General features: G+C 47.5%; 2 protein-coding genes and 1 long non-coding RNA gene across 10 annotated transcripts in view; 1 reads left to right on the top strand and 2 right to left on the bottom strand.

Moving 5' to 3' along the window:
• Positions 1-1,533, bottom strand: part of KATNB1 (katanin regulatory subunit B1) — an 18,900-nt gene extending 17,367 nt beyond the window's left edge. The window contains exon 1 of one of the 3 annotated variants that reach the window (XR_010608577.1): positions 1,071-1,531. Coding sequence is in view for 2 of the 3 variants with exons in the window: in XM_065661483.1 (XP_065517555.1) it covers positions 1,071-1,110 (40 nt within the window). In the remaining variant the exon portion in view is untranslated. Of the gene's footprint in view, positions 1-1,070 lie in introns of all 3 variants that reach the window. The other 2 variants (XM_065661483.1, XM_065661482.1) reach the window with 2 other exon arrangements.
• On the top strand, positions 1,305-6,470 carry LOC136004711 (uncharacterized). Its single transcript, XR_010608578.1, has 2 exons — positions 1,305-1,815; positions 6,260-6,470. It is a non-coding gene; the product is annotated as an uncharacterized LOC136004711 (long non-coding RNA).
• On the bottom strand, positions 3,569-20,456 carry DRC7 (dynein regulatory complex subunit 7). Of its 6 annotated transcripts, none has more exons than XM_065661468.1 (18): positions 20,295-20,456; positions 19,630-19,778; positions 19,032-19,191; positions 17,843-17,968; positions 15,928-16,122; positions 15,466-15,609; positions 14,948-15,166; positions 14,127-14,237; positions 13,160-13,229; positions 12,535-12,663; positions 11,490-11,618; positions 10,407-10,621; positions 9,647-9,862; positions 8,206-8,316; positions 6,687-6,797; positions 5,475-5,669; positions 4,835-4,974; positions 3,569-3,820 (listed from the first exon to the last, which is right to left on the bottom strand). In XM_065661468.1, the coding sequence occupies exons 2-18, from the start codon at positions 19,758-19,760 to the stop codon at positions 3,730-3,732; spliced, it is 2,493 nt and encodes an 830-aa protein (XP_065517540.1). In that variant the 5' UTR covers positions 19,761-19,778; positions 20,295-20,456; the 3' UTR covers positions 3,569-3,729. The 6 variants fall into 6 exon arrangements, with proteins under 6 accessions (XP_065517540.1, XP_065517541.1, XP_065517543.1 ...); XM_065661469.1 differs by having other exon boundaries at positions 19,630-19,770; positions 20,308-20,456; XM_065661471.1 differs by lacking the exon at positions 8,206-8,316.

The following is a 20,456-nucleotide window of genomic DNA, read 5'->3' as shown; positions in this document are numbered from 1 at the left end:
AACCCACAGAGGTTTTTGTTAATGAAGTATTCATCACCAGCTATCACCCACCGGCTCAGTCGTACAAAGCTCCTAATTAGCATCACCGAAACACTCCTAACGTTCAAAACGCTTCTTGCTCTAAAGAGGATGCTAAAATGGGGTAGAGCGTAGCAAAAAATGAAGATCAAGAACTTCTGCCCACTTGAGAATGGAGATTGATTAGCTTTCACCTTTTTCTGTAACTGCAGGAGTTTCAGGGCTGGAAAGTTAACATGGCAATTTGGCTTTCTGCTCTAAAAGGTAGGAAATTAAAGAAGTCAATTACCTCAGCTCCCTTAATGTGTTACCAGCAAAGGGTACTGTATTTCTGCTAGGCAACTTCAAGACCCCAAATCACTGGTCTAAAGCTCACACTTTTGAAATCTTCCCATTGCTTCCAAGCATTCCGCAACAGCCCCTATGGAATAACCCATCAGTGACTAGCGAAGCAGCTAGAAATGGATACCCAGCAACCGTTTACTGCTCCTTCTGAGGAAAATAAGAGATGTAAACCAGCAGACTATTACCGTCTCTTACAAAGCAAGTGCAATAGATGAGACATACAGGCCCTGCAGAGCTCACCTCACCCCTCCCGCAGCAAAGAGCTCAGTCACCTGCTGTCACAAGTGAGCAGCAGTGAAGGGCAGCCCCAACCAGGCCAACAAGACATCGACTGGGGCAACTCCCCACTGTGACCTGGGCTCTGAGGGGGATTCCAAGCCTCTCTTAGTTGTTCTTGTACTGCGCTACTCATGTGGGGCTACCCGGAGCAGAATGAGGATAGCGTTACAGCACCTCATCAGGATAACACAGTCTGTCAGCCTTTGCAAACAGCCACGACGAGGCCCTAAGCTGTTCCACTGTGCGGCTGTGCTTTCGAAAGGGATTTCTGGAAGTTATAAAGTCCAAGTCAGCGCGCTGGAAGAGGCAGGGGCACCCACACCCGAGGCAGGGATCAGCCGTTCCTATCACAAGCCGCCTCCTCCACCCCCCTTCCAGCTGGGGCAGCCTCCCCGCCCTCCCTCGGGCGGGCACCCGGCCACACTCACGCAGCTTCCACGCCGTCTTAGTGGCGACGGCCTCGGCCATGGCTCCGCTCGGCGAGGCCGCTCCGATGGCCTTCCTCCGACCGGCGAGGGTCGCCCGCCCACCCGGGTCGCCTCTCTGCCGCCACGTCCTACCGCGGCAGAGCCATGCGCCCGTGCTGCCCCGGCCGTCTGGAGGCCAAACAAAGGCCCCGGTGGGAGTCGGGGAGGCCCCGGTAGGAGTCGGGGAGGCCCCGGTAGGAGTCGGGGAGGCCCCGGTAGGAGCTGGGGAGGCCCCGGCGCGCTGGGCCCAGCGGCGGGAAGGCCGCGCCGCGGCGGCAGACAGAGCAGGGCCGGGCCGCGAGCCAGGGCCTCGCCGCGCCGTTGCCAGGTTTCCACACGCAGCTCCACCAATAGGAGCTGAGAGAAGGGAGATCACTATAGCGACAGCAAGGCAGATGACCAGTCGCAGCACAGTTTCTTGGCGGAGCCTTTTAAGCACTGCCAATGAGGCAAGGCGGCGCGCTGGTTCCGTAGGGCCGCCATTTTACGGCTCCCCGCGGGGAGCGGGCTGAGTGCTGCCGCTTCTCGGCCGTCGGGGGAGTTGCAGCGGTCCCTGAGCCCGCGGCTTCCCAGAGGTCCTTCCCAGGCCCTCCAGCTCGCGGCTCGCCGGTGCTTGTGCCCTGTGGCTGTGGCCCGTGTGTCCCTAGGAGGCGGTTCCCCTCGCCGGATATCACAGACAAGGCCTCTCTCTGGGGCTCTTTGCCAGGTAACGTTGGCACCGGCTCCTCTGCCTCTTGCTGCCCGTAGAGTCAGGCCCACCGGCGCTTCGGGTGGGTTCTCCTCCTGGGACAGCCACGCCGGGTGCTTTCAGCCTGGCAGGGGTGCAGTCATGCCACTTCCGTGCTTTCCTTCTTGTCTCTCAAGCCAATTACTCCATCTCTCAAACCAATTACTAAATAAAATTATTTTGATGCGAGTCCTTGATAGTATGCATTAACTGATTTTTGGCAGCAGCTATGTCTCTGGTGGCTGTAAAAGGATTCTAAATGAATTTATTCTGGTGTTAAACTAACACTGATGAGTTTGTAACCACAGGCTTGCTTGCTCGTTTTTCTTTCCATCTTCTCAGCCATCCCTTTCCTTTCCCCATTTTTTCCCCTTCTCTTTTCTTTCCTCCCCCTTTTTCTGCCCCCCTTTTTATCTTTCACTCCCTTCTTTTTCCTCCCCCTGCCCTCCCTTTCTTCCTCCCCTTTCTCACTTTTCTTTTTGTTTAGAGACCTTCGGGTTTCCCTTTTCCCCAGTTCTCTGAGGTCCCTTAGTCCTTCACCAGTTCACAGTTTCCTGATTTGGACTTTTTTTTTTTTTTTTTTCTTTCCTGAAATCCCTGAGCCAAGGGAGGGGTGCAGTGCTGTCAGAAATGGTGGTGCTGTAAAATAGGCTGCTGCTGCTGTCAGATGGCTTGGAACACAACATGCTGTCATGAAACATCTCACAGCTCCAAAACTGGGAGCTGGGAGGCCTGAGCAGACCTGGGCATTTGCTGTGGTGGGCGACAAACATTGCAGCCCATTAGCTGCATAGGCATAATGAGCTGTAGTGGCTTCTGGTCTTAACAGTGTGTTCATCTCTTAAAAATATAACAAACAACACAGGAGAGAAATGACTCTTGCAATAAAACAGGCAGTTGGGGTGGATGTTCCTCTGTAAAAGCTGTTTTGTATATCTATTGCATGAAAATGGACAGCTAACATAAACCAAGAAGTTCAGTCTGCTCTAGTACATGCCTTATTTCAGGGGTGATGTCCCTTTCTCTGAGGTATCACAGCAAAGTGAGCTTCTGCCATCCCCAGCTGCAATCAGTATAGTCTTCACTGAAGATGACCCTTAGAGGGACTGGACCCGTAGGTGGAACCCTCTTGGGTGTCTATAGTGCTCGATATACTACAGAGTACATCAGGGATTGTCTCCTACCAGGTTCAGGGACTCACATAAATACCAATAAATGCCACACATACTGACTTCCATTTGTGGAGTTTGGGGAATTAACCAAAATACTTGATTATCTAAAATTTATTCAATTGGGAATGCTTTTGGATTTACTGCTTTTTACCCTGTCTGCCAATATTTGTGAGTGGAGACATTCAGAGAGAAAAACAAAGATGTTAAAATCCAAAGTCTGATCTCTCAATAGGGTCAAAGACTTGTTACATTTGTTGCGATCTTGTAAGTTCAAGATCTTTGCTTGTGCTACTTACAAAACCAAATTATAGAATTAGAAATTTGCAAAAATGTTATTTTGTTGGAAAAGAATCAGTATTCCCAAATAATCCTCCTCTTGTTGTCAGCAGCTAGGGAGCAGGTTTGGAGGAGTCCTGCAATACAGTGTGCATAATTTGTAGCTGCTTCTGAAGCAGACCTTAAAGGTGAGGTCTCACTCAGGCCCGGCTTCTCAAGCATAATGGAATTACAGACAACCGATGCAACTGTAGATGGGACTTAAAAGACAGAAAATAAAAAGATAGGGGAATGCAACAAGTTTATTAAAATCTTCAACAATCTGATAATAGCGAAAGATTTACTGCAGCCGGATAGGAAAACCTTTCCATACTGTTTTTCCAGGCTGCTCCTCTCACGCTTCATCACTGATTCCCAGTGTCTGGTGTGTGAAGGAATAGGGAAATCAGATGTAACCAAGGTGCTCTGCTAGGCGAGGATCCATGCGCAACTTATCTTCTAGAGCAAGGTATTTCTGTGGCGCCATCTGCTTTTCCCTAGAACAAGAAGAGGGATATCAGAGAAAAACTGCAGCAGTACATTCAGTAGAGTATTGTTTGCCAATGGCACCAAGCTGTGTGGTTCAGTTCATATGCTAGAGGGAAGGGATGCCATCCAGAGGGACCTTGACACGCTTGTGAGGTGGGCTGATGCCAGCCTTAAGAATTTTAACCATGCAAAGTGCAAGGTCCTACACCTGGGTCGGAGCATTCCCAGGCACAGCTACAGGTTGGGCAAAGAAGAGATTTAGAGCAGCCCTGAGGAGAAGGACTTGGGGGTGTTGGTCGATGAGAAACTGAACATGAGCCAGCTTCAGTGTACACTTGCAGCCCAGAAAGCCAACCGTATCCTGGGCTGCATCAAAAGGAGCATGACCAGCAGGTTGAGGGAGGTGATCCTGCCCCTCTACTCTTCTCTCGTGAGACTTCACCTGGAGTATTGTGTGCAGTTCTGGTGTCCTCAACATAAAAGGACATGGAACTGTTGAAACAAGTCCAGGGGAGGGACCAAGAGGATGATCAGGGGACTGGAGCACCTCCCGTATGAAGACAGGCTGAGAAAGTTGGAGCTGTTCAGCCTGGAGAAGAGAAGGCTGCCTGGAGACCTCATAGCAGCCTTCCAGTATCTGAAGAGGGCCTATAGGGATGCTGGGGATGGACTCTTCATTAGGGACTGTAGTGATAGGACAAGGGGCAACGGATTAAAACTTAAACAGGGGAAGTTTAGATTGGATATAAGGAGGAAGTTCTTTACCATGAGGGTGGCGAGGCACTGGAATGGGTTGCCCAAGGAAGTTGTGAATGCTCCATCCCTGGCAGTGTTCAAGGCCAGGTTGGACAGAGCCTTGGGTGACATGGTTTAGTGTGAGGTGTCAGGGGGGTTGGGGCTTGATGATCTTAAAATCCTTTCCAGCCATAATTATTTTATGATTCTATGATTCTAAAATAGCCTTAGTTCCTGGGGGCTGACTTGTAGACCTCCCCTGGGCACTACTTAGGCAGTCCAGTTACCTATTGAGTCTCTGCTCTATAACGTTGATATGGAACATGGATTCAGAGCAACTAAAGAGGTAGTCATCCTTCTCCTTTGTGCTGAGCTGGTTCTTGTTCTCCTGAAACCACAGGTGTCTCTTTTGCAGCTCCTCCACTGCCTGTTGGGGAGCAAGCAACCAGGAGTCAGGGTAATGGAAAGGAGAGCAAGGAGCAAAGGCACACAGAAGTGCAACTCAAAGTTCAGGGAGCTGAGAGGAAGGAAATCACAAACTTGACCTGGTTTACTTTCATGGACGGCAGTAAGTTTGAGATGAGGTCTCACTGAACAAGACAATGAGAGACATCAAAATGTGGAACAGCAAGAGGCAGCAAAACCTCAATGTGTTGCCTCTGTATTGAAGAAGCACTGGGCACCTAAATCAGCTCTGAGATAGGGACTTTCACCCTGGAGCTACTTTGTTCTTTGATCTCAGATGCTAACAACAGCAACAGAAAAAAAAAACCCAACCCCAAAAAAACAAAACCAGGCATGCTTATGGCTCCTTAATGAAAGGAGGTCTGTTTCTTGCCTGCTGTCACAATTAGATGCGTGTTACCCTCCTGCCAGTGCAGAAGAGACTCTAAAAGCATGCACATCCTGGAACAAGACTGGGAATACCTTTTCAAGGCGAGCCTGGATGAGGTTGACTTTGTAAGTGAGATGATGCTTAAAATCAGTCAGACAGTCATCTCTGACACACAGGGCTTGCTCCTTGTTCAGCTTATCTCTGCAGCCATTTTGAATAAGGAAAGGTGCTAGGTAATCCAGATCCTGTTTCTTCTGTCCAAGGAGCTCATCCTTCATGGTGCTCTCCTAGAAGGGAAAGGACAGAAAGAGTCGTGGTCCCGTTTACCTACTTCCCCAGACACCCCATGATAACACAAAACAAAAGCAAAGGCCAAAACTCCTCCCCCTGTGGCCACCCCAGGAAGGAAATAATATTTCTTTTTCTTAGTTTGATCAAAATTACTGCTTTGCATTAGCTTTGCATATCAACCCCTTCCCAGTGTGTTTTTTATTTTGTGGTTTCTTTTCAATCATCCTTTTTAACATTTCTCCTAATTTCCTTGATTTTAAAGACATCTCTTATATAAAATGTGTAATCCACTGAGGTGCAAGAAGGGGTCTACAAAATCTCTTTGTATTAGGACAGGAAGATATTAGGACAGGGTGTTTTGAGCGACACAAGTTTATAGGCTAGTAAGTAGCTGTTTCTTGCATCTTTGCCCCTGTTTTGTTTCATGGCAGAAGTTTAGCATGTAAAATTTAGTACCACCTTTTATAACCTCTCTATTCAGTCTAAAAACCATTCACAAGAAGCATCCTGGAGATCTCAGAAAAACTGAAAGTAATTATTATTTGTATTTGTCCAGAACATTTCTAAGTTCTTAATTCCTCAACAGAGATCCTGGAACAAAACTGGCTGAGCAAGTAAAAATGAAACCCAAGAAAGCAACTGATTCCTGTCACACAAAGAAGTGCATGTTTGCCTAACAAAATGAGCCTGGCTAGAAACATGCACCTTGGAATCCATTCTCATACTCCCTGTTATAATCTCTATTCTCAGCTAATACTTGTTCATTATTTTATCAATTAAACAAAGTAAAACAACAATCTGTCTTGGTGATGCAATTTTTTCTAGAAGATCAAAGCATGATTATGTTGTTTTAATGGGAACTCAGCTGAAGTTGTGCTAACTTGCTAGGGGATCAGCCCAAGTATTTTAATGGTACTAACAGCTCCTCAGAGGCAATTCTCAGACAGAAAAAGCTTTCTCTAGATTTACTTATGTACATGTAAGAAATACTGGGATTAATGAAGTTGACCTACCATGGCTTCATGCTGTCGTCTTCTCTCTTCATTCCTCTCTCTATTATAAATTGAAACTGATAATTTAATATCGGCTTCTTCAGTCTGACGGATCTTCAAAATAGTCAATACCTTCCAAAAATCAAAGAATGAGCCCTCAGCTTTCTTACAAAACAACAGCACTTTTACATGCTTGAGCTGGTAGCTGAGCAGATGCTGTGTACAAGAAATGCAGTACAGGATTAAATATAGGAGATCTATTCAAGTATGTCCATATTCTGCTGATAGATCAAGCCAACAGTGTTTTTATATTTAGGTTGCTGCTCTGCATTAAATTCTTGAACACAGTTATTGATATTATGTGTTAAGAAAGCTCTTCTGAAGTCATGGTCTTGCAAATACTTCTGAAATTGCACCGATAGCTTTGTCTTATTGTTTGTCTCAACAGGATATACAGCACAAGCAATATGAATATTTTGTCTATTGATACATCAAGAGACAGAAATTTGGCAAGGTGTTCACAGGGAACAAACTTCAAAATCCTGGAGAAAAAAATAAGAAAGACTTTTTCAATCTTGTTCTTAATTATTACTAGTATTCTGGGCTAATAGAATTTAGTACTTCTCCAGCTCCTTCAGGGGTTCCTCTTCCTAAGCAAAACATTTAGAAATATCCAGCAGCTTTTCCTCTATCTGCTAGAATGGTTGTGTTTAGCATGAAGTACTACCTGAAGCACAAGTACAAAGAACATGGATTTGGTACAGGGTCACAGTGTGATAAGCAGTACAAGCAATGTATTTTATGAAGTATTTCCCTACAGCTGCTCTCACAAAAAGTTACTTCAGTGTTTTGATTAGGACTTCCTGGAAATGCCTAGCAACAAGATATATCATATACAATATCGTTTATTTTTGTTCTCATTCCCAGACAAAAGGCAGGTATGTTTCCAGATGCCCCAATTCATACACGGTCATTTGCTCCATGAAACTGTCTTTCAGAGAATGAAGAGTAAGAGCAGGAGCTGGAAAGTGTGTGTGACTCTCCATAAATACATTAAAGCTACATCTTTACTGAACAATGGCTGGGCTGCAAGCTCAAGAATTCAGCATGGAGACCAGCTCTGTGGCACCAGTTTTATTTTTACTGCAGCTTATGTTGAGAATATTTTGGCAACCAATCAGCTCAAATTATTTGGATGCTGAAGAGGCACTCTTCATCAGGGACTGTAGTGATAAGACAAGGGGCAGTAGGTTCAGACATAAACAGGGCAAGTTCAGGTTAGATACAAGGCAGAAGTTCTTCCCTGTGAGGGTGCTGATGCCCTGGCACAGGCTGCCCAGAGAATCTGTGGCTGTCCCATTACTGGCAGTGTTCAAGGCCAGACTGGACAGGGCTTTGAGCAACCTGGTCTAGTGTGAGGTGTCCCCGCCTGTGGCAGGGGGTTTGAACTGGATGATCTTAAGGTCCTTTCCAACCCAAACCATTCTATGATTCCCATGCCTAACCAAATCTGACCCAGTGTGGGCACCTCCCCTGTTACCTCTGCTTCAGATTGCTGGACTTGCTCCTTCACCCGCTTCTCTTTCGCTGTCAGCTCCTTCAACAAGTTGTACAGATGGAACAAACTCTTGCCTTTCTCAAAAGACCCTGCCTGAAAGCAGATGAACTAGTGAAGGCTAGTAGCACTGTCTGGGTGCATGAGACCAGGTACTCTGCTATCAGAAATTGGCACAACTCTGCTATAGTCAAGATAGTGATACTGATTTCCATCACTGAAATATCTAACCCATAGAAAACACTTTATTAGACTTAATTTTGATTTTGAATTCATTGGTAATGTGAGGCAGATGGCACATCTTGCACTTTTATACATTTGGAACCAGTTTTGCAAGATTAGAGATGAAAGGATGGCACTTGTGCCCTATGTATTCTCCCCAGTGGGAAATAGAAACTATAAGAAAACTTGCTTAACATTAAAAAATCCTGTATTTTTAATCTCTCTTTGATTTTCCTATGGTGCAGCATCACTGCAGAATTTATGGTTACAGACTCACATCAGTGATGTCAGTGGAGTGACCCCCCCACCAAATGAGAGAATTTGGCTTAATGACAGTGCTCCACTTATTTCAGAACATCTTTTATTGAAGGCTATCTATCTATCTATCTATCTATCTATCTATCTATCTATCTATCTATCTATCAATCATCTATCTATCTATCTATCTATCTATCTATCTATCTATCTATCATCTATCTACCTATCTATCAGCACATTAAGCTTTAGCGTCTTGTTCTGCATCTGCAGGGTAAACTTTGGAAGATATAAGCAACAAAATCAACCAAGAAGTCCATGGCAGAAATGGATGGGATGTCTGGGATACCTGCCTCTGCTTCTCTGCTGTACCTCTTCTTCAAGAGAGAACAGCAGAGGAAATTTTGGCTTCCCTGCCATGAATCCACAGGACTGAGGCCAACAGCTGCTGAACCAGCAACCTGAAAGATCCCAGTACCTGTGCTGCCTGACGATCAGGTCTAGGAAGATGACCACAGGCATGGCCACAGCAAGCCTTTCATGCTACAGTATGTCCTACATTCCAACACGACAGTGCATCTCCAGGGACATTTGTGCTGTCAGCATGGGGGCTGTCTGTTAGGGAGATATGCACACGGGGCAGAGGGCAGCATGGAATAAGGCATGCTTGGAGTTCTTCCACTGACATGGCCGAGCGGTCTAAGGCACTGCGTTCAGGTCGCAGCCTCCTCCTGGAGATGTGGGTTTGAATCCCACTTCTGACAATTGCGTTTGAGGCCTTGTGTGGGATGGTTTAGTGTGAGGTGTCCCTGCCCATGGCAGGGGGTTGGAACTAGATGATCTTGAGGTCCTTTCCAACCCTAACTATTCTATGATTCTATGACATTTCACCTTCCCTTTGTGTCTTGTGCTCTAGGAAAACTTCAATACAAGTAGTTTTCCTTCATACCTGGTATGTGGTACATGTTTCTGGGGTCATGAAGACTTTATGTTCTTTACTAGCCTTCTGTGGCAGTTTGTGGAAAAGCTTCTTTGAGGCAGTAATGTATTTATCTTTGAGGTGGTATGTCAGATGGATGTTCTCCTCTGTGATCAGAAAGATACATTCTGCGACATCTTCATCAGCAGGCTTTTCTGGGTTTCTGTGAAAACACTCCTTAATTTGCTAATGGGGGTGAAAAAAGAGAGACAGAAGCAGATTAGACAAAAAACCTGGGAAGATTTGCAGTTGGGTAAAAACCCAAGGGAAAAATTGGGCTTTTCTGCCTGGATTACATTGGCATCTCTTGGCCCACAGTCCTACTGTTCTTTCCTGTGCCTGAGGAAAATAGCGCAAAGCTGCTTAACCTAAAATGTTATTAGTTTGGGGTCAGAACATGAGATTATTTAAGTAGTTTTGAGTCCTGTGAAAATCTCATTCCAAAATCATAGTCAAGCTTTTTTCCTTTCCTCTGACACACATTTTCCAAGTCTTAGTTTCTCAGTTTCATTCTAGCTGCTCAATGCATTTGGTGACAACTGGTCACATTGTAGCTCTCTGTCAGGCAAGCAACCATGAGACACAACAGCTGAGCAAGGCTCGGATATCTTATCTGGAGCTTTGCCTTGGCTGTGTCCACTGAAAGTGAACCTAGGGCCCTAGGCAGTATGTTCTGCACAGTATAAATATCACTATAACAGATATTCTTCTGTTCCTGCTTTTACCGTACCACGATAGGCTTGGAGTTCATGTCAATTCCCTGTGTTTCGTCTCCTTGTTTGCCAAAGTCGACGTGCCGGAGGTAAAGGAAGTCATCCCGCCCCATGAAGTACTCTGTCATCTCACTAGCAGTTTCAACACGCTTCTGGAGGCCATCAACTCGCGCCTCATTGTAAAACTCCATTGTATGTCCAGTCTTGGGCTCCAGCGACGTATAGGTGTGAGCTGAGGATGTAAGAGACATTACAGAGTACAGAGGAAGTCTGATTTTCTTCAGCAGCCAATAAATCAAATGCACCCAAGAGCGTAAGGAAGGGAATGTAATCTCCTCACTGTTGCGTACCAACATGTCATGGCCTAAGGATGGCAGGATGGCTTTGTAGGGTCACTGCCTTCCTTACACAGTAATGCAGAAGTGAGTGGAGCCTGGACACTGCTTTTTCCAAATCAGGAATGGACACCATCTCTGGGTGAAATGCTACTTGAGCAACAGATCTGATGCAGGACTTTCTCTCCCCCAGCTGCACAACACTGACAGACCAAAAGAGTGACTTTTTACATGGAAACTGGCTTTTGACAAGGGCCTGTTAGGACAGGACAAGGAGGAATGTCTTTAACTTGACAGACGGGAGATTGAACCAAGACCTTAGGCAGAAGTTCTTCCCTGTGAGGGTGCTGAGGCTCTGGCACAGGGTGCCCAGAGAAGCTGTGGCTGCCCCATCCCTGGCAGTGTTCAAGACCAGGTTGGACAGGGCTTGGAGCAGCCTGCTCTAGTGGAAGGTGTCCCGCTGCATGGTAGGGGGTTGGAACTGGACAAGCTTTAAGGTCCCTTCCAACCCAAACCAGTCTGTGATTCTATAATCCTAACGAGAAAGTTTCTACTTCCATCACCTCTACTGGTAAAAGTAAATTAGATCACCATATATATGATAGGTATGTATTTTTCTCCTGTTATGCTGGGGGGAGCACTCTCCAGGACTAGGCAATTCATCCCACAAGTTTTCTGCACCCCCACCATTGGGCTTTTGCCACTGCTGGAAGGATCCACACGGAGTCCTATCAGCAGCAGTGGCTGCCAGATAACCTGGAATACCTTTAAGACAGAGGGAATGTCCTTTGCTGAAGTAGTCCGTGGTCAGCTGTGTTTGTTTATTCACTTCTCTCCTAACCAGAATGTCTTCTCGGTTTTCAAACCATTCTCTCACCTCCACTACATCAGTATCTGGTAGGAGACAAAGCATTTCACAACCCTACATCACCCTGTTGGAGGAAGTAAGATTCATCTTATGCACCCTCAGTGTTTGTGCAAGCACCCTGTGCTCCTTGTGCAGTACAGTCACTGGAACTGGCCCTGCGCACAGGGGCATTTTGTATATGAATCCTAAGCTACATTTGAGTAGATATATTATACCTTAGGAGAAATTATTCCTCTCCATCAACAAGAATTAAAGTAGTCACCTCAGGGGGAGAAGGTGGCATGGCACATGGCTACATTTAGGCAAGAGAAATTCTATCCCAAATACTTTATGATAGTGTCAGGCGTTAAGGAAAATGAGATGGGGACATTACATTATCCAAGAGGACTGAGGACAGGACACTGGATGTTCAGTTAGGAATCTACACTGTTTCTTGGACGAAAGAATAATGCTTCTGAGTATGGAAATATCCACAGTCTGGGTATTTCCCATTCTGTGCGCACAGAAAGGGCACGGTCTGGATATTTCTATGGCTTCCATCAGCACCAATGGGAATAGTGATACTACCAGATCAAATCAGTCTGGATATTTCTATGGCTTCCATCAGCACCAGTGGGAATAGTGGTACTACCAGATCAAATCAAACCAGACTTCCATTTCTTTGAAGACTGAAAATCCAAGCAGCTGACCTGTGGCACTGCACAGCCTCACCAATGGGCTGTAAAACAGACTCAAAATTCTCACAGGACCCCCTAGCAATACTGGAGAGTTCTGGGGCTTGACAGCCTGATGAAGCATTTGAAAATGCGGTAGACAGTTCCCCCGAATGTGAAAGGAGGATGGAAAAGCACAAGAGAGACCCTGTCAGAAAGGGGACATCCTACTCCTTCCCACCAACAGAACCCAGTTGTGTCTGCTCAGTTGTTGACCCATCCCTCTTACAGTCTGGCCCTGCGCAGATGGTGAGGCGCTGCACCAGCCCATTGCCATTCAGGTATGGTGCCCATTTCTCCAGTTTTGCTTTGTTGTAGAGAGTCACCTTCTTCCCCTGGCAATAGCGGGTCTCAAACTCTGCAGTGGGAGATAGAGGTGTCATAAATATTTACTCCCTTGTATTCAGCCCAAGGAAAAAGAATTCAAGAGGGAGCAAACCACAGTCTAAGGGAAGCCATGCATTTATTGATCACATTCAGCTGCCAGCAAAGCTGTTCAGACCCTGCCTTAAAGCTGTAATAGTATGATAACTCATTTCTATCCCAAAGCAGGCATTTGATAATGCAGGGGCATAACTGGAATAGAAAGTCCATCCCAGGCAAAACTGGGATGATTTTCATCTGGCAGGAAAACACAGTGTGTCTGTGCGAGGGGAGATCTGGGGGGGTTCCCACCCAGCATGAACAGTGCACCGAGGGCAAGCATTCAATTTAATGGCTGTTGCTGCCTCAATCTGCTGCACTTCACTGCTGTACCTTATCCATCCTGAAGGGAGAACTCTTGAGCCAAACAAATATCCCAAATCCACTAAAAGAGTACCTGGGGGCAAAGAAAAAGGCAAAAGAATACATACCTCTGGGAGGTATCCGAATTGGGGCTACCCACGATGGTGGCATGTCAAAACTCATTCTCTTCTCTCTCTCCTGATGACACACAAAAAGAGATTTGCATTTCTGGCACCTTCACTTACTGTGCCAGGAGACCTTTTGGTGCAGTGACCAGAGCTCAGACTCAGCTCAGGTACACTGTGGTACAGCTATAAGAGCTGTGTTGGTCACACACAACCCAAGGACAGAGGCAAGCAGCACACTGCATTTATGTAGAAGGACAGCTTTACCGCATCCCCACACTTTCCCTAGCACATCCCTACTCTAGACTAATGGAATTATCTTCTCCTGGCTAATGTTCCTGCTGGACAGGTGATGAACACGACACTCAGCATTCAAACTGATGACCAACATTATGTAGACTGTGGAGTACACTTTGCTCCCTGACTGTAGGCACAGTCTGAGAAGGGCAGATAACAGGAGGGAACATGCTTTTATTGGTGTTCCTCTGTCCTGCCGTGCTGGTGCAGTGCCTGTTTTATCATGCTGTGTCCTCCCAACAGGACAACATACAACATCTTTTGCTTCCAGTACCCAGCGCTTTTTTTTATATTAGAGTACATACATTGTTTCTACACTTGGTTGGCAACTCCACCTAGCAGCCTGGAGGGCTGGGTGCTGACCATCAGGGCAAAAATGTCCAGGAAAATGACTGTTTTGACTTTCTTTCTTTTACTGATTTCATCCCAAAGGTCAATGCACTGGAGGCCTACAGAGATCCCAAGACACCAGAAGTGCCATGTGAAGTCGTGCTTCAAAAAGCATTAGAACTATTCAAGATGGAGAAGGAATTGAAAGTGCGAATTGAAACCCAGTTGCAGTAATAGTGACCTAACCTGGAGGGGGCAGCAGGCAGGCAGACATACGTGGGCCTACGAGCATGCCAGTTCAATAGAGCATCCCAACTGCACCAGAGCCATTTGAGTCACTCACTGTGTCACTGTCAAATAACTCTTCTTCCTCCTCAGGGAGCAGCTGAAGAGGGTTGCTCTCTGAAAGCATGATTTCCCAGCGGACAGCGTCACCCAAGTCAAAGATGAGATCCTAGGCCATACAGAAGAAACCCACTTAACTATAAGGGCACTAAACTGAAGGCTGCCTCTGCCTGCCTGCAGTGCTCTGGACCTGGCTGGCTGTCAGGTTATAAAGGACAGACCTTTATAACCCTGAGAGTTATAAAGGAGAGACCTTGCATCTCACTGAGGTGGGATTCAGACCCATGGCTGGCTGGTGGGACCCCAAAGACTGCCCCTGTGCCTAAAGGACTGGAGACCCCTTTCCTCATGATGCCTCTGCCACAGATGAATCAAAGTTGCTGGAGATGCTTCTGCCTCCTTCCCTCGGGCACATATAGCCCCAGAGTCAAGTTGCTCTAAGTCAGACTCTTGCCTCGCAGACTTTATATCAGCTGGGGAGTAGCTGAGGTGTGGAAAGGGCCTAACCAAGATCTTTCCTGATGGGCTGAAAACATCCTCTGCCTTAAAAGCTGTTGTTTGGGAGAATGAGCATCCAGCCAGCCTTAAAAGCTGACATTCTAGAACTCTAGGGGTTTAATAGGTATGATCCATATTTGCTAGCTCGGGGTCTGTAATGTCCTGGAGTAGTTCAGAGTCTATGCCATCACAGCAACATGACCAGAGCCAACACAAGGAATGGTTAAGTGGAACTGGGATCACAGCTGATCTTGGACTTCCCCAGGACTCTGGTTAGCTCAACTGTCCCTCCCAGGCACGAGGTGCTAAAGGGCTCATTACCTGGCAGCCGTGCCTGCAGTCCTGCATATTCACCCAGTAGTTCCTGTGGTTCCAGACACTCTCAATCCCAAGGAAGCGTTTATCTGTGGTGTTGTGTCTGTTTCCCGTGAAGGGGTTGATGAAGAAGGTCTCAGCAACCTCCCTCTTCCCAGACAGAACCAAAACCCACGCGTGCACCCGCAAGCCGTGCAAAGGTTCATGCTTTGGGTTTCCCACTTCCTGTATCACAGAGGACAGAGCAGTAATTACTGCCATTTTATTGCTACTTAGTCTAACCCAATGGCAATCTTATTCTCTCCTCTGACCTCTTCTAAAGGTCTCCAGGCCCTGAACACATACTCAGTACATACTGCTGTGCCAGCACACGCTGTGTTCCCAGAGGCCAAGTGCTCATCTCCATGCTCGGGTTCTGTCATACTTCACAGAGGAGGCCAGTGAGCTCTTTTCTTGGTTAGCCATTCACTGTATCTCATCTCTTGACCCTGGAGTTTACAGTGAGGTGGACATTGTTTGCTCACCTTCTTGTCTCTTTCCTTGTCCTTCTGAGAAGCTTCAATTGCTGCTGCCTTCTTGACCTCCTGCTGAAGCTCAAACTTGCTCTGCATGTCTGGTAGGGGCTTAATTCTATACTTTTTCTTCTCCTCCTCTTTTGGTACCTGTGTCTACAAAAGCAGGGTATTGCTGTGAAGCTCAGCAGAGATCAACAGAAGGGAGAAAAGGCATGGCTTACAGGTACCTCTCAGTTCCCAGCCCTTGGCCATTTGCAATACTGGACCTAGTGTGCAGGAACTCAGTGAAGCCAAAGAAGCCTCTTAAGGAACTGTAGAAACTCACTCAAAAGATTCATTTGGTGAGGTCCCTGTTTCATACAGACTGAAACCCAGTGTGGGCCTGAAGCTGTTCCCCTTAGCTCACCTCTGGAGCTCACTGGAAATGAAAAGGCTAAGCATGGATGCTGGGCTCCTCCCTGCAGGTCTCACCTCCAGTGGCTTCCTGAGCAGTGGGCACAGCTCCTGTGTCTCATCCATGGTGCATGTCTCAAGGGTGGCATAGCCCTGCACACAGTAGGCATCATACCCGGCCCCGATCAGCATGGAGCACAGCAGCACGGTGAAGTCAAAGCAGTTCCCTCGCTGGTGTTTCAGGGTGGTGGTCGGGGAATAAAGTGAACTGGGCTTGAAAGAGAGAGATACATGTCTTGTGAAACTGAAACATACACCAGGCAGAAAACAGGAGAGGTAAGAGGGCATTGCCCATATCCCTGGGTTCTGCACCCATAGAGAATCTGATACATAAAATTCCTATATATAAGCCACTGTGGGAAAATTATTGGACTAATATTCAAAACATGAGTGGGGTTGGGATAGAGAAAGTTGGGTTTCCCTCTTGGTTGGGACAGTCAGAGAAGAAATCCAAACAGGATGTAGAATGACCAACGACCTGCACACAAGAAAGCCACTCAAATCACACTGTCCAACAGTACATCAGGCCCAAGAGCAAAGATATGAAACTGTGTGCCTCCGAATTACTGGATTGTTGGTATAGCATCAACCTTGGTTAATTTAATTTTTTTCTGGGCTCACTGTAGTGCAGGACTAGCATTTATGTTTAAGAGAGATATTGTCAAACCTGACCCAACTATGTCTGCTCCAAGGACCATTTACCATGCAAGAGCATCAACTACCAATATTAAATTGGTGGATCAGAGAGACACAAAGGATGACTTCTTTACACAGAGTATCTTAGAGTCTGTTGTTTTGTTTAATTTAACTGACAAGAGAGAGCTTCAAAATCTTACCTGGTGCTGCTGGAGTACTGATGGTGCAATCACCACCCCTGGAAGTGTTCACAAACTGTGTAGACAAGGCCCTTAGTGACATGGTTCAGCAGTGGCCTTGGCAGTGCTGGGGAATGGTTGGACTTCATGATCTTAAATGTCGTTTCCAACCTGCTTGATTTAGAACCTCATGGCTCTAAAGGAAATCAGTAATCATCTACCGAACCACAAATGGCACTTTAACACCTGTGTGACCCTAAGCACAGCACAGTGTAAGGGGACCTGCAAGGTAAAGGGTGCACAACAGGACGCAGACAGGCTGGTCGGACACAAGGGACACTGACAGGCTGATCAAATATAAAGGCTTTCAGAAAATTCCCCTTGTAACATGACAGCACAGACCCCAGAAGTACTCTCCAAAGTGGTGTGGGAAAATTCTGACCCAAATCTGGTGACAAATTTAACCATAGGGAGAGATAGGAAGGACAAGCTCATACAACTGCTAAAAATTTAATGCTAACCACAACTCTGGAGAAGGGCTTAACTTCCACCTCTAGCTGGTCTGTCTGAAATGCTTTACAGCAAAAAACCCATAAGCTAAATTCACACCAGCCAAGAACTTGCCCAAATTCTGGCATCATTCATTCTTGCCAGTTGAGAAATCTCCCTTCAGCCACTGCAAAATATCCCCCAAACAGGGATAGAAATGTCTAGCACCCCTAAGAACAGGTCACTGAGTTCAAACGTCATCCCCTAGGCTTCATACACTCCTTTGTTCCAAGGTGTTTTGGTCTTTGAGGGGAATCTCATCACCATTGCAACCGACAGTGGACAGCTGGTCATATGGGATGACCGGGAGCAGGGTCAGGCCCCATCTTACTGGAATAGTGCTTAACTCCTGGACAGGTAGCACACTGCACGTGTACTGCAATTACAGGTCCAGAGTGTGCAGGGCCTGGAAATATTGGGGGATTGCCTAAGTAATGAGGGGATGAAGGAGATGTCAGAGACCTTTGTAATCCAAGCCACTGGGGTTTCCATATTGCGTCCTGCCAAGAGACCCCTCTGGCACCTCCATTATGGGGCTGTTTCTGATGGGACTGCAGCCCCTTTCTTACCAGAGTGATAGGGCATTCAAGGGGCTCCATGACAAGGTAATCTGAGACGAAGCTCGCACAGCCATCCCAGTCATACAGCTCCATGTAAGGCAGCAGGGTTGGCCTCACCGTTGTGCTCACAAACTTCTGCAGGGCAACAAGAGGACTTTGGTCACCCAACAGATGTCTGAGAGAGTCTCTTGTTCAAAGCCATCCTCAGAACATCCCTGGGTGTGGCAGCTCGCATTCAGGACCTCCCTACGTCACATCAACAGCATCAAAAACCCTCCTCACCAGTTCCAAGATGGAAATTGCACAGGTTGAGAGGCCATCTGCTTGTCTGTGCCTAAAAATTCAAGCTCAGCCCAGACACATTACAGGTGAGAGCCAGTTCTGCTCTTAGTTTTCAAGCAAGACAAACAGCTACTGCACTTCCCAGCTTTTTACAACATCCAGCATTTTTTGCCTAGCATGTTAAACATAGAATCATAGAATGGCTTGGGTTGGAAGGATGCTTAAAGCTCATCCAGTTCCAGTCCCCTGCCACAGGCAGGGACACCTTCCACTATAGGTTGCTCTAAGCCCTGTCCAACCTGGCCTTGAACACTGCCAGGGATGGGGCAGCCACAGCTTCTCTGGGCAACCTGTGCCAGGGCCTCACCACCCTCACAGGGAAGAACTTCTGCCTAATGTCTAATCTAAACCCACAGTCTTTCAATTTATACTAAACGCTGGGGAAAGCTGATCCAAAGTAGCAATTCCAGATGCCAGGGGGCAGATCAGGTACAGAAGTAGACAGCAGTTGTGAAGCTTGGATCCAATCCTAAACAAAACCAGACACAAACTTCCATGTGCACTTCCTTCCCTGTAACTTCTACAAAGTTCAGAGGAAGATCTAACTCTGGATTCAGATTCCGTATCTGTAATTAAGTCTGAACCTTATCTATTTCGTGTTTCTTTTACTTTCCTTTATGTATCTATGGTCTTTCCTGTTTCCAAAGCTTTGCGCTGCAGGGCTGCGAGCTGCCTGTAGCCCACAGGTTAGCACCATCATGTGTGTGGTACAACACTTGTGGATTTGGACAGCCGGGGTGTTCCCGGGGTGCTGGGTGCCTGTTCATGTGCTGTGGGCACAGCAAGTGGGTTCCCATTCCCAAGGAAGGGCTGTCCTTGCCCAGCACATGTGCCCCAGCCCCAGACCACCCCATACCTCCACTCCACACTCGTTGACTGGGTGGAGGAAGAGCGGCTTGCGGTTAGGGCAGAGGTGAATATACTGCTGGAGGAAATTGTCGACGACGCGCAGCAGCTGCTTTTCCTTGGGTGAATTGGTCTTATATGAGGACGGTAACTGGGACATGTCAACGGAGCTACAGCCAAAATCAATTCCAGGGCAGGAGGAGGCAAAAAGACAGAGGTAGTAAGCCAGGAGCGATTCAGGCAAGATGACCTGCTATCAAAACATGGCAGTGGTTCCCTCTTCCCCAGGAACAAAGGGGATCATATCCATGGTCATGATTTTGGCATAACCAAGCTTCTCTGGAGTAATGGCAAGCTGACATACACCCAGAGGCTGAGGGGATTTTTGTATAGTGCCATGACAGCAGCAAATGCACGTGCAATGAAGTGAGTTACTTTGTCTTATTCACACGTGCCCAATCTTGCACAGACAAACCAGGCACGTGAAACTTGCTCCCCTCCCTGTGCCAGGGGACCATGTGTGCCATCCACATATGTGCCTTCCCACTGTGGACCTCAGAGGAATCATCTCTGCTTATGCCAGCAACCAACTGACACACATGACTTACTGCTTTGGGACACAGTCTTGCTTCACAGGCACCTTTGTCTCCACATCCTGGAGGTCACCACTGACTGCCAAACCCCCCAGCTTTTCTTCCACTCTTTGTTCATCTTCCTCCTCCTCCTCCAGGGCGTCCATTCTGCCTCCTCTGTGGAACTACAGAAACACATCCACCATGGAGAACTCGGGGGTGGGACACAGATAACAGCAGCACAGAAACATTAGCATGCTGGCCACAGTGATTTAGTATGTGAGCACAGCTGAGTTGTAACAGTGAGGAGTGAGCACTGAATCTGAGGTTGGACTGGGCTTGGTGAATAAGCGGCTGCATGCTGCTGGGTGTCCTACTAACCAGGGGAGCTGGGCTCAGCACACCATGCTGCATGGTCGTGCTGCACTCCCTGCTGCATCCTTCAACCCGCTCGGGCTGCTGCCAGCTGGAAGACGGCTCTGGAACCATCCATGCACCAGCTGATGGCCCTGCCACAGCCTTCAGGGATAGAGGGAGCCGAGGCGGCAGCGCGGGGACCTTGAAGCGAGCAGGCCGTCCCGCAGCGCTCAGCAGCCTCCAAGGACGGAGGCTGTCTGTTACTCATACCCGCTCGAGGACGTGGGGGCTGTAATTCTCCCGCTCCCCGCGGTCAGGCTGACCCGTGAGGCGCACGCACGTACCTGAGGCACAGACCTTGCAGCTGCGGGGACGGAGGGCCCAGCTCTGCTCCGCGGGCTCGGCGCTGCCCCTGCGGCCCCGCTCCGCCGCTCCCTGTCCTCACCGCCGCTGCCCAGCACCCGCACTATGGCAACGCCGGCACAGAGGCAGCGCGGGGCCTGCGG

This window comes from Lathamus discolor, chromosome Z (genome assembly GCF_037157495.1).
Source record: "Lathamus discolor isolate bLatDis1 chromosome Z, bLatDis1.hap1, whole genome shotgun sequence".
NCBI classification, from domain to species: Eukaryota; Metazoa; Chordata; class Aves; order Psittaciformes; family Psittacidae; genus Lathamus; species Lathamus discolor.
Note: the sequence above shows the minus strand (reverse complement) of the source record. Positions and strands in the feature narration are given on the sequence as shown.

Excerpts from the sequence above, each read along its gene's own strand:
- DRC7 (XM_065661468.1), bottom strand. The coding sequence starts at position 19,760 with ATGGACGCCCTGGAGGAGGAGGAGGAAGATGAACAAAGAGTGGAAGAA. Across the intron at positions 14,238-14,947 it reads ACTGCAGGCACGGCTGCCAG|GATCTCATCTTTGACTTGGG; the intron begins GTAATGAGCCCT and ends TGTATGGCCTAG. Across the intron at positions 10,622-11,489 it reads ACATTCCCTCTGTCTTAAAG|CTCACACCTATACGTCGCTG; the intron begins GTATTCCAGGTT and ends TTACATCCTCAG.